This window comes from Lampetra fluviatilis, chromosome 58, assembly GCF_964198595.1.
Source record: "Lampetra fluviatilis chromosome 58, kcLamFluv1.1, whole genome shotgun sequence".
NCBI classification, from domain to species: Eukaryota; Metazoa; Chordata; class Hyperoartia; order Petromyzontiformes; family Petromyzontidae; genus Lampetra; species Lampetra fluviatilis.
Genome location: NC_136332.1, coordinates 8,742,331 through 8,755,673, shown reverse-complemented (window position 1 = coordinate 8,755,673; position 13,343 = coordinate 8,742,331). Strand labels below are relative to the sequence as shown.

Sequence of the window (13,343 nt, the reverse complement as noted above, 5' to 3'; positions counted from 1 at the left end):
AGCCTAGTCCCCATTGGTGTAGGGCCAGATGACACCAGAAGGCGTACAACTCAAAAACAGTGCAATATCAGAGTATTGAGAGTTCGGGGTAAACATTTACACTATGAGATCTCTTTTACCAGTGGCAAAATATAATGGTAGGTTTTTACCCTTTTAACTGGTACAAAACTGACACCTTTATTTAAGGCATCATGTTTTGAATAAAGGTGTCAGTTTTGTACCAGTTAAAAGGGTAAAAACCTACCATTATATTTTGCCACTGGTAAAAGAGATCTCATAGTGTGAGATACCACCACTTACTCCCCAGACACCTAAAACAATTCTCTGAACGCCACGCATGCTCATCGTGACATCGCATCAACATGAGACACAATGTACGGAGCTGCATTCAATTCAAGGCTTTGTCATACCTGGTCACACTTTACTGCATGGCCGAGAGGGGACGTTTCCACGCTCAGGTGCGTTATTCTCTTTGCACAGGGGGATAAGGGCCGCGTATTTTTCAAAAGAAACACTCCCAGAGCAAGGCACTTGCAAAGTTCCTTTACGTCAATTCCATAAACCAATGTTTGCACAGATTGACATGAGAGCATTCTTTTCATGACTTGTGAATGACCAGGATTAGAGTTCAGATCAACATTTAAGTGTCCACGTGCTTACGTGAGCAAGGGAACTAGCCATTAGTGCTGGGAATTACACATTCTTATCACGGGTATTCACTAAAAAAACTACAATAAGCGGAGATTGTCCCAGTTATCAAATATTAAACTGATAAGAACATAAATGAAGGTAGTTCTGTGGTTAGCGCGCTGGTGCGGTGTGAAACATCACCACTAGGAAGACAAAGGTGGCGGGGCGTGGTGCTGGCCACCCACCCCTGCATGTGCCGTGCCGGCCTTCATAGGTGCTACTCGCTAACAGCACTTCTCCCTCAGATAAGGGAATGATGCAAAGCTTTGGATTGTGATTCTGACTATGCATCAACATGTTAGTTGGATGCTGCAATTGTTTATTCCACAGACAAGAATGTGAAGCTGCGTTCCAGAGGATAATTAATGTTTGTAAAAACAAGAATAACAAACGTTACAGGCCATCTTTACACAATAAACATGGAAAATAAAGACGACTCTTTAATAGCTGTGCTGTCAGGTCCTCTCGTGTGGCAACTGGAGCTCGACAGTTCACGTCTACAATTATAGATCACATGTCAGATAGGATGTGGGCAAATATTGGTGTCTATCTTACTACCGTTTGTGTCAAGTGCGAAGAAAACTTCAGTTTCACTCAGTCGATTATGAGAAGCAAACGTGATTTAACAGATACCTTTAAATAACAACAATTGCCCAGGGTATTTCTTATGGGCGAGGGTTCTGTAGTTCTCTGATGGTTGATATCTATCTGCACTTTAAGGATGATCATTATTATCAATGCCATATGCTTGTGGAGGATGATGTGCTAGGAAACCAATTCTGATGTGATTTGTGATGCAGTGAGAAAGCGCAGTCGGTGGTAAGCTGAGATAAGGGTCGGGAGCTGAGTTACATGGCTCAGCATTTCCAAACACTTGGGCCTACGTATCTGACATTCTCATAATTCCCCTCCACTGCCATCTACTGGGCACATCGCAGCCCGGCCAGTTTCACAAAAATCTGCGTGATCCACCAACCCTTGCCTCTCGCGCGTTGGATCACAGGCGAACGCCATCATACCCGGCTAATGTTTAGTGTTGTTGCATGGTCAGGTGATCTCAACACTAAACTAACGTTCAATGTTGTTGCATGGTCAGGTGATCTCAACACTAAACTAACGTTCAATGTTGTTGCATGGTCAGGTGATCTCAACACTAAACTAACGTTCAGTGTTGTTGCATGGTCAGGTGATCTCAACACTAAACTAATGTTCAGTGTTTTGCATGGTCAGGTGATCTCAACACTAAACTAACGTTCAGTGTTCTAGATTTGAAGCTTTCGTGACTGCAAGGATTCATACTCTTAGTTCTTTCGGTAAAGTCACGTAGGTAAAAAATGAAATTAAAATTAAGAAAAATAAAACAATAAAAAATACAAAATCACGACGTTTCGGAGGCAACACAAGTCTCCGTCATCAGGTGGGACCGTCACAGCCAGATTTGCTGCATCAAGTGAGGCAATGATTCAAGATGTAAGCCCTTAAATGCAAGTTGAGGGGGGAGGAGAGGGGGGGGGAGCTTATCAGATACGTTCATTGGCTACCACATTCTGATAAGCTCCCCCCCCTCTCCTTCCCCCTCAACTTGCATTTAAGGGCTTACATCTTGAATCCTTGCCTCACTTGATGCAGCAAATCTGGCTGTGACGGTCCCACCTGATGACGGAGACTTGTGTTGCCTCCGAAACGTCGTGATTTTGTATTTTTTTATTGTTTTATTTTTCTTAATTTTAATTTCATTTTTTACCTACGTGACTTTACCGAAAGAACTAAGAGTATAACGTTCAGTGTTGTTGTGTGGTCAGGTGATCTAGCCAGGCAAAGATGCATCAAATACTCCACCCAATCCTATGCCTATGCTCACGATACGTGAAGTTATGTTGCTAAAGTGCGATAACGTCATCTTAACGTATTTAAATACCCTCATAGGGTGTTCATTATTTGCTTAGTTACGAACGTCACCACCAAAACAGTATTTACATTATATCTAGATTTGTATTTGCTAATAGGCTATGAATCCACTCCCCCTCCCCCCAGTCTTTTGTCAGCAATAAATAGAGCATGCAGAGACACAACATCTCATAGCTTGGTGACGCATCGGTCCAGTCGCAAGCATCACAGTGCGTGTGCTGGTGGCTATCACAATCTGCCTGCAACCTCTCGTCCAGGGACCGCAGAGGTGAGAAACCCATCGCATTGAACACAATGTTTCTGGGATCTCGTTGGTATTTGTGTAGGTGAAGGCATGGCCGTCCGTAGGAAGGGTGCGGGGCCTTCAAAGTAAAGCCGAGTCTTGTCTGACACCGTGACGTCAAAGCGCGGGTCCCCCCAAAGCGCGGGCCCGGGGCGGGCACCCTGACTCGCCGTGCCCTAGGGACGGCTCTGGGTAGACGTAAAGGCGCTGCTATTGCCTGCTCACGTCCCTGCTTGGAACACTAACGCTGAAGGGAGCGCTAAAGAAACTCGAGTGGGTGTTTTGGCCGACTCTTCCTCGTTGGCAAGATGACATTCATGGAGGTGAGAGTACCCACACTTTACCCCACCACACGCGACCTTTCGGTCGATGATCGAGTACCCATTATATATTCATGCTGCTCTGTACACAGAGGCGGTGGGGATTTGATAAACTTCCTCCCATTGTCTCAACTGCGAGATGGAATCATACCGTAGTCTTCTGGATCGCAAGTCCAATGCTAAATGACTTTATCTACTAGAATGTGTTATCCTGACCTCATATGCGTTGCGTTGGATGTACCATACAGGACCGACCATTGTGACCTCTACGTAAAATCCAATCTCACATCCTGCTTGACAAGTTTGCGCTGTACTTTTCTTATTCATTAACCCCATTGTCAAACCCAAGAAACCCTAGACGTCCATCTCACTGTCTTTTAATTATGCCCAGAACAAGAATTGGAACAGGTGACAAAGACGTTGCCGCTGCTGCACCAACGTTTTGGAGCAACCTTGTTTACTCCCTGAACATCGTAAGTCTTCCTTCAAAAAATATTTTGAAGCAGAAGATTCGTGCCAGATACAGACACATTTGTCACTTTGAACCTGAGCTGTGTATCCAAGTTTGATTTCAATATGAACTGTAATTGGGGGTCTGTGGTTGTTGTGTTTCTGCCTTGTCAAAACTTGCATTTAGTGTTGACAAATCGGGAGGAATGTATGTGCCTGTTCAATTTGTACTTCACTCGCATTTATTTATTTTAGTGACTTGCTTCCCTTTTCTCTATCGTGCACTCATATCGTCGTTTGCGTTGTTTGTTGATGTAACTCGCTGACCCCGCGCCCCTACTCGACATCTGTGAAAAAGAGCTTCATAGCTCATCGGATTCCTCCTCCTGTCTAAATAAAGATTCTGGTTCTGAATAGCATAGCGGACAGTTTCCACTTTCAGATGTCGTATTCTGTTGTCCCTCTGTCTTGCATTATTCTCCACCATAAGCGCATGTGCTCCCCTGTAGCTGTGACCCGAACACTTTATAATGGAGCTAGCTTGTCATGCCACGTCTCTATCAATTCCACACCACGTTTCAAGCAGGTGGAGGTGCGCGACCAGCGCTATGGATATGAAGGAGTGCACGATTCTCCTGTTGGTCACGGCTATGGGGAGTGGCATCTTGGTGCCCTTTCTCTTCATGGACGTCCACCCACTCCAAGTTGGTATGAGAGCTCTTACGAGCCACGGTGCGTGGATGCTGGTGTTGGAGAAAGCTGTGTCAGCAAAACAAAACATTAAACACATTTTAATTCTCAAGTGCGTATTCAGGTTGTGCCGCGTGCTGTTTCGCAATGACGAAGGTTGGCCCAGATAATGCGCAAGAGCCACCACATCGAAGTAGCTAGCCGCTGTGAGCGAGTGGCTGGCAAAAATGCCATCTGCTGGATAGGTGCGGAGATAGATCCTACACAATCTAACCATGTAAAGCGCTGAAGTGAGATAGATCAACTCCCATGTGAATTTCTGAGGGACGGTGGCGATTGTGTGTATACTGCCTTCCATGACTGCTTGAAAAGCACATCGTGGATGAGCACTCGTATTTAAGCTGGATACAGTTCCCCAAAGAAGGCACTACGAATGCCTCACTCGTACTTAAAATAAAGAAACTGTTGCAAAAAATTGTTCGTATTTGATGTATCTCTATAAAATGCATCGGTTTTCAGAAAATAGTATCTTCCTCGATAAAATGATACAGTATCTGTCAAGATGGATCACAGATTGTTGAATCCGTCACTGAGCCATCACAAGTGCTTCGTGTCGCATTCACGACAACTGCTCGCCCATTGCTTTTGCCGGATTCCTGATTGGTGTCATTCTCTTTACGGGACCAGACCAAACCTCTTCTTCGTCTCCCACGCGTTCGTCCCACCCACGTGGGGGCCGCTGTGTCCTTGCCAACCTTCCCCACGCTGCCCTGTCCTGCGCCATTTCTCTTTCCGCTCCTCGGACCAGACCAGACCTATCTAAATCTATTGTGGTTCATTCTAGCCTAAAGTTATTTCCATTGTCTTCATTCATGATGCTATCTAACCTTGCTACTCTAAAACATGGAAAGGAAGTTATTTCCATCATTGAGGGCACCACAGGACAGTTGCCCTTTATCTGTTCAACAGATTATATGTTTCTGCCATAAGGCAGCCGTTTAAGCATCACATCACATTTGCTCTTATTTCATTTTGTATGTGTGCATTTGCGCGCCTGAAATCCGGAAAACACCCTCAGGGCTAACACTGAAGGCGACGGACTTGCAAGAATCACAGCAGCAGAGGCTCGCGACTCTAAACAAAGTGTGCAGAAAACACGAGGCGAGCCACAGGACGAGGTTGCCACCATTGTACACAGACCTGCACAAAAACACGTTGTACCGCATCTTCGTGGTTGACCGCTACTCGCTGCTCTATTGCGAAGTGCCCAAAGTCGGCTGCACCAATTGGAAAAGGATTATCCTGGCGCTGTCGCGAGGGGACAACCAATCAATGACGATACCGTCGAGTCAGGTGCACGAGGAGAACCAGAACTACACGAGGCTGCAACAGTTCGACGCCGCCGGTCAGCGTTCGCGGCTGGATGGCTACACAACGGCGCTGTTTGTGAGGGAGCCCATGGAGCGACTCGTGTCTGCCTACCGGGACAAGTTTCTGATGAAAAACGACTACTACCAGGTCCGTGTTACGGTGGGACAGCATTTTCGCGACAGAAATTGACCCAGAGTTGTCCAGGATTGATTATGTAAGTGTCCATTGCTATGTTTATGAGCATACAGGAACTGATTTTTATTTTTGTTCGAACTTGTCAGATAATTTATAAGCAGCAGATCATGATATTGTGATGATAGCAGGTGATCAAGAGCGAATGTCAATGCACTACCAGGGCACACTGGAAGAGAGACGTCCCACGTCCTCCCCACTAATGGGCTCATTATTGTCATCAGGGATTCGTTTCTCCGAAAATATTTTTAGCGGCCCCCAAAACAAATTCGCCTTGAACGCATCTCTCTCTTGAACGCGCCTCTCTCTTGAACGCATCTCTCTCTTGAACGCGCCTCTCTTGAACGCATCTCTCTCTTGAACGCATCTCTCTCTTGAACGCATCTCTCTCTTGAACGCATCTCTCTCTTGAACGCATCTCTCTCTTGAACGCGCCTCTCTTGAACGCGCCTCTCTCCCTTCCCACAGTGAGGAGGGGGAGTGAGCTCTGCTCCGTTTACACTTCGGACAAAATATACTACCCTAAATCAATCTACACAAAAGTGCCACATTACAGTAGTATTTGTTACGTGTGATTATCAAACGACACACGAAGCATTCTTGGGCTTCATACTCTTTGTTTTTTTCGGTAAAGTCACGTTGGTTAAAAAAGAAAACAAATAAATTAAATCACGACGTTTCAGAGGCAACACAAGCTTTCGTATCAAGTGAAGAGAAGTCCCAAGAGGCACGACCTTATATACAGCTTCTTTTTTACTTTGGTTACCTGCTTTGAATTTTACCCACCCAGCAGCATAACAAAAGGCGGCTTAATCCTAGCTTGCTTATCTACTTCTGCCATCTACATTACAAAGGCTCAGTTCCAGCAGCAGTACTGACCATCTCACAACTCCTCCTCTCCCGCGCCCATCCTGGCTCCTCCCCCCTTAACCAGTATTTAAGGTCGTGCCTCTTGGGACTTCTCTTCACTTGATACAGCAATTTTGCTGTGACGGTTTCACCTGAAGACGAACGCTTGTGTTGCCTCCGAAACGTCGTGATTTAATTTATTTGTTTACTTTTTTAACCTACGTCACTTTACCGAAATAAACAAAGAGTATGAATCCTTGCAGTCACGAAAGCTTCAAATCCATTGTTGGGCTCACAAAGTCGAGTAAAGGACATCTAGATATGTAGCTGCGAGCAGAGAATGTGCTGCGAGCAGAATAATGAATGCTGCTTGTACCGCATCTCAAATGCCGCTGTAGAATTTGTAACGCGGCACAAAGTAATCGCACGCAGGTACGGGGACCCACATACAAGCGGGAAGACAGCCAGTGGTGGGCGCCAACAATTGTCTCACCTCTCTAGTACTATACTGGCATATTTGGCCAGCTCCATGAATGGGGGAAATTTAATATTTACCTTGTTATGTGTTCACTTGAGCAACGATAATAACGAGACGCACGTGCAAGTCCTTTGTTAATCCACTACTGGATGAGGGCCTCCCCATGAAGTGTAGATTGTGGGGGCTATTTGACCATACGTCCCAATGCTGGTCAGTCCGCATTGGTGAAGGCGGTGGGCTTCTCCGTGTATTTGTGTTGAACTTGTGTGTGTGTGTTGAACTTGTGTGTGTGTGTGTGTTGCACTTGTGTGTGTGTGTTGAACTTGTGTGTGTTGAACTTGTGTGTGTGTGTGTTGAACTTGTGTGTGTGTGTTGAACTTGTGTGTGTGTGTTGAACTTGTGTGTGTGTGTTGAACTTGTGTGTGTGTGTTGTACTTCTTTTGCACGTAGCCAACCGTCCTAATCGGAGTTGCGGGGGAAGGACAGCAAACTAAACACAAAAAGCAGTTCTAACGAAGTGCCGTACAACACTGTTTTTTTATGTACTGAAATCTCCTGCTCTATACATGTGTAGTAGGTTCCAGGAGACTTGGACGACGTAGTTGGAGGCACACTTATTTATTAAGCACAGAGTACATAACAGGCCGACATGTACAACGCCCCTTCACCCGTCTAACAGGGAGATCAACACTCTATGTCACAGCTAGCCTTACTCCTAGGTCCTCCACTACAGGGCTAGGGGAGGCTAGCTAACCCAGCTCTGGTTAAGCTGGGATTACGGCACCCTGAGTCCCCAGACCGGCTCTTACAAGAGCATGGGCTCTGGGCTCTTGGGGCCACGCCACTGGCTTGCCCTGGTCGGTCCTGAGAAGGACAGCGATCCAGGGGAGTCCCAGGGCCTATCTAGCAGGTCTTCTTGCTTCGCTGGTTAAGGCTAAACACTGAACCCCGAGCCCTCCGGCTCACCGCTTTATATAGCAACTCCCCCCTGAGGGGTGGGGCCGTGGGGGATCCCAGCTCCGTGTTAGCCCCCCAGGCTCAACGGTGCGGACGTGGATGTAAGCACCTCTCGGTGTACGGGCATAACCACGCCCAGTGTGTTTGTTTGCCCTCCGTAACACCTCTATACATGTAGCCCTGCATCAGCCCGTTACAACCTGGCTGTGCATGGCGGTGGTCAACAATTCATGAACTATCCAGGATCAATGCGGCTAAAGCTCGGGGTTAATTGATCTTAGGTGCAAACGAGATAAATCGACCAATTATAAATGTGTCTTCGTGATCTTGTGCTACAGCACAGTCGTGCATCACTGAAGCAAGTCTGTCTTTCCATCGCTAAAATTGCTCCCCCCCCCCCCCATTCCTCCACGTGTGTGCGTGAAAGTAGAGAGTTTACGGACGGTACATCATTACCTGCTACCGGAAAAACCCGAGCAGAGAGTCTCTGCTTCAGGGCCACGACGTCACCTTTTCCGAGTTTGTGAGCTTCATTCTGGACCCTCGTTGGGCCCTCTACCAGGACGTGCACTGGCTGCCCGTCCACAAGCTGTGCCAGCCCTGCCTGCTGCACTTCAACTTCATCGGCAAGCTGGAGACCATGCAGCGCGACGCGGCCGCCTTGCTGGCGAAGATCGGGGCGCCCAGCTGGATATCTTACTCCCACCCAAAGAACAAGCGCTCTTCGGCCAACGTGACTCACAGCTACCTGGCACAGCTCAGCACTGAAGCGAGGTGGAAGCTGTACCGGTTTTATTACGAAGACTACAAGCTCTTCAACTATTCTCCGCCCCACGGCATCAACATCAAGCAACGTGCATAGTCATATTTGTTTTCCAGCTAAGCTATCAGCGTGCGCGTCAGTTGGATGTCACTCTCCGTCCCTCCAGCCAGCCAGTCAAACGTTGTTCTAATATATTGTAGTATGATACACAGATATGCTTTCAGATATACTGTATATGGATATCCAGAATTACGCGTGAAAAAAGAGACAAACACCCCCTCCCCTATTTAGAATTCAATCATTTATGTTGGGTTACTTCGTGAGATGACCACAGTGAGCAGACCAATACTTTCAGTAGAAGTCCTTTGTACCATCCGACACAGCGAAATAAGTTGTCACGTGGTGTACACAAATATAAACACACCAATTACTATTGATTCAGCTCACTCACCAATAAGTTGAAGAATAATTCTCAGCTTAATTTACTCAATAGATTCCACGTTTCCCTTGAGACTACGTCAAGCACCTTCAGGACAAGATTGAGAAGGTCAAAGCAATGATCCAGAATGTTTGAGCCACTCAATGGACGTCATTATCTCACGTAAACAACCAATCAGATTTTACTCGATGATTACCGTTACAAATGTATAATTTCAAATGTTGTTATAATTTAGCACGGTTGGCTACATACAGTGCGAAAAAATTAAACATACAGTGTAAATGTTATTCATTTATAACTCTTCGCGAATCTACTCGCTCATTGCAGGATAGCATTATGTTGGCTGAAGCTTAAACCAGTACAGAAATGGTATAATGTTTGATTGTTGAATTTAACACCCACGTTCTACAAATATCTCCAAGTCTCAATGAATGTATGGCTCTCAGCCTATCGCGACAGCTCGCCCCCTCGTGTGGCTCAGGAGGTGCTTAACAATCTGCAGCATGTTCAGAATGCGGCTGCTCGTATCACAACAAGAACACCTTCAGATCGCCTTACGCCCCTGTTGGTTTCTCTACACTGGCTTGCAGTGTCGTAGAGGATTCAGTTTAACATCCTATTACTTACTAAGCTCTGAACCACCTTGCCCAGCTTGCGTCAGAGACACAATGCGCCCATACGCCCCCGGAAGGCTTTTTAACTTTCCACTTGTGCATCAGGTATCTGCATCTACTGCCATGCTTTGTGTGCAGTGTATGCGGTTTAGGGTGGACCATGAGCTTCGTGGAAGATCAAACCACTCACAACAACAAACGCACGAGCCCACAACGGCCACCAGGGGGCAGCAGAACATGAGAAATGTAGATTGTCGCGACAGGACAGAGATGAACACCGCCAAACAGAACGACAACACGCTCAGGGCAAACCTGACTCAAACCTGACACTCATCCGATCCAAGGAGCGGGAGAACGTCACGACTACATAGATCCTGCAAGCTTCGGGCCTAGCAGTCTACATGAGCTTTTGATTTAATCGTCCTTAACGTGAATAAAAACAACAATAATTGTCCAAACAATTAGCACGGTTGGCTACGTACGGTGCGAAAGCAGTTATACATATATACAAACAAGTAAAGTCTGTTAACAAACTATAAATATCCTGATCAATGTCATCCTTATGGAAGAACGCCACATGTTAAAACAAGATATTGGAATTAAACATTTGGCCTAAATAGTGAAATTATACCTAAAAGTAAAGTAGATTTGTGAATATTTAAATACAGAAAACCCTTTCCTTCTCGCAGGTTTAGCGATCGCGGTTTTGCGGTTTCACGCCAAATTCAGAGGCCCAGTTCGCTGATCGCGCCTCTGTGTGAGGCACTGGTTGACCGCGAGATTGCTAGACGCATCGTAACTGCGCTGCTCGTGATGCTGCGGCTGCTGCTGCTGCCGCGGAAGACCGCACGGGGCACCCTCTCGGCTCCATCTCGCCTCCCAAACGGCCCATCGCGGGTCCCAGGTCACGCGGTGCTCCCAGCCTCCGGTCAGGAGGCAGTGTGAGGTTCAGCCACACACGTTATCTCCCATTATCACGTGTTTCGTTCTAACCATTCACCGGACAAGTTTTATTTAACACTAGAAAATATTAATCAAATGTTACATTCAAACTACTTCCAGCTAAATTATTGGGTTGATGTAGGGTAACATAAAGGAAAAGGAGGGTTGGCTGTTACATTACAAACTGTGAATCAAACTCGAGTTTTCCCATTTGCTTTTGAGTTTGCGGATCGTGGATTTGCCGATTGCGGCTATTTGTATTTTCTAGAACGTGACCCCCACGATGGGCAAGGATTTGCTCAGGGCCACAGCGACCTGCTTCAGCGGGGCGGGGGGGAGATGGGGGGGGGCTATGCAAGATCGGACTGTGGGCCCCCCTACTTTCTCCCGACACACTTGTACTGAAACAGCTCCAGATGTTTTTACCCGTATACAGTAATATCTTAGGCTATAACTATATGTACATTATTGTAGTTGCACCATGTATTTGGTGACAGTAGTAATACAAAGATTTAAAGGTACAATACATACATTTAAGTTATCGTGCGTCTTGCTTTCATGTGAATGTCAGCAAAAAATCCTGGTGTTCAGTAATTGTTGGAATCGTTTTTTGAATAAATGTTCTTAACATTGTTGCTACTTGTTCATCCGTTAATTCGGGGCTCCCCATGTGGCCGACTCGGCCCCGATGCGTCGCACACCGCTGCCACGTCATAGCCCCAACCACAGTTGCGCTCCTGGGTTTGCTGTAGAATGTACAAACATCACGGTGCAATGAAGAATGCCGCGTGCATGTACAGCAAATGGTGTCAGTGGCACAATGTGAAGATGTGGACATTGAGGGCAAAGTGAGCTTCTCATCATCTCCCTTCATGGCTCTGTTGCTTCGCGAAGAGCATTTCGTGGAATTTGAGCTCAGGCATCAACAGTCGGAGGCACTGCTCCCGTGTGTCTTGATCTAATCCCCCCTTTATTCTGTAGCCCAGGATTTTTACTACCTCGGGCATGTATGGCTTCAGCATTTTCTCGTTTATCTTACTCGCTTCCACCTCATCCTCCACACACAGCTCTCGCCAGATATTACACATCTTTTTCAGGGTATCCACTTCACTGCGCATGCGTTCCTTGCCAAAGGCATCTACGTGGCGTTGAAAGCGATTGTTAAAGTGATCGTATAGGGCGACATCTAATGCGTTCCAACGCCTTATTAATTTTGATAACGTGGGGTCAGTCCCCTGGAGTGTGCTGTTGCCAGTTTTTCTGGATACTTGTCGCTTGTTTAAGGACAAGTAGACGACATCATCCATATCCCAATGCAACATCTCCTTCGCTAAAATAACCGACTCATCGAATCGATCAGCGATCATCACGAGATGAAAAATGGCGTCCACTCGTTCTAACGCCGCGCGGAATGTGTCACTTGACACATCAACGTTCGCGTCCAATCCGAAATCAAATGCAATAGGATTCTTCACATAGGCTGCGGACTGCTTTGATGCAACATAAAACCTCTCAGGATTCTCAAGAAAAGTCCTCAATGGGTCTTTTCCCTTGCTCTTGTGTGCTGCTGCTATGAAAGCTTGCGCATAGTTCTGGTAGTAGTAGAACCCGGACTCAAAACTTTTCTCTGGTTGACGTACAATTGACAGGTACATAGCATTCGGTTTTACAACGCTGGCCACCTCTTCCGCCAGAAAGCGCATGTGGTTGCAGACTATGTCATAGCAAACATGATTGCCGTGGAGATGCTGGGCCACAAATGTGCGTTTGAAGAGTTCTGGGTAGCTGAAATGATTTTCCTGGGTGGGGAAGGCGAACGTTAGGTTGTGCTTCTCGCCAAAGCGGTAGATGATGTTCTGGAAGGTGGAGCTTGCAGTCTTGTGCGTCTTGAGGAAGACCACTGTCGTCTGGGCTGGCTGGGGCATCCACACTTCTTTGGTGGTGCGTGGTGGTGTGGTGGGGGTTGAAGCCAGTTCCACTGACTCTGGTTTGGTTGCCATGAACCACAAGATGTAGGATCTCTGGAATGTCCAGCGACGCCATCCTGAGCTGTTTATGGGGAAAGGAGGCAGTGAAAGTGAAAATGAAGATTATTGAACACAAGGGGACATTGCTTAGATCTAAGGGTTTTTTGTAATTCAAGATTATGTCAAAGTCAATCGTAATCGTGTCTTAAATTGTAATGCAGTGTATTTGGTAGGGATAATAACACGTGTGTATATTGGACTCATTTCGCACCGCACATTGCCAACCCTGCTAATCGGAGGTGCCCCGTTATATTACACTACGCCTTGTGTGAAGGCATCTTACAAGGCTCCATCCTTGCCCCCCTGCTCTTATCACGCGAACTCCACTCATTCTCGCAGCGGCTTCTGGCTCACCATTGAACAAAGACGG

The 13,343-nt window shown here is 46.6% G+C and overlaps 1 protein-coding gene and 1 pseudogene across 1 annotated transcript; one reads left to right on the top strand and one right to left on the bottom strand.

Annotated features, from left to right (window-relative positions):
* Positions 1 to 4,181: 4,181 nt before the first annotated feature.
* Positions 4,182 to 9,050, top strand: LOC144950569 (carbohydrate sulfotransferase 9-like). The gene is made up of 3 exons (XM_078880706.1): positions 4,182 to 4,359; positions 5,420 to 5,859; positions 8,619 to 9,050. Exons 1-3 carry the CDS (start codon positions 4,182 to 4,184, stop codon positions 9,048 to 9,050), a joined length of 1,050 nt encoding a protein of 349 aa, XP_078736832.1.
* A 2,756-nt stretch (positions 9,051 to 11,806) lies between these two features.
* On the bottom strand, positions 11,807 to 12,871 carry LOC144950568 (galactosylceramide sulfotransferase pseudogene; annotated as a pseudogene).
* Positions 12,872 to 13,343: the final 472 nt, after the last annotated feature.

Excerpts from the sequence above, each read along its gene's own strand:
- LOC144950569 (XM_078880706.1), top strand. The coding sequence starts at position 4,182 with ATGGAGCTAGCTTGTCATGCCACGTCTCTATCAATTCCACACCACGTT. Across the intron at positions 4,360-5,419 it reads CGTCCACCCACTCCAAGTTG|GGCTAACACTGAAGGCGACG; the intron begins GTATGAGAGCTC and ends AAACACCCTCAG. Across the intron at positions 5,860-8,618 it reads TGAAAAACGACTACTACCAG|AGAGTTTACGGACGGTACAT; the intron begins GTCCGTGTTACG and ends GCGTGAAAGTAG.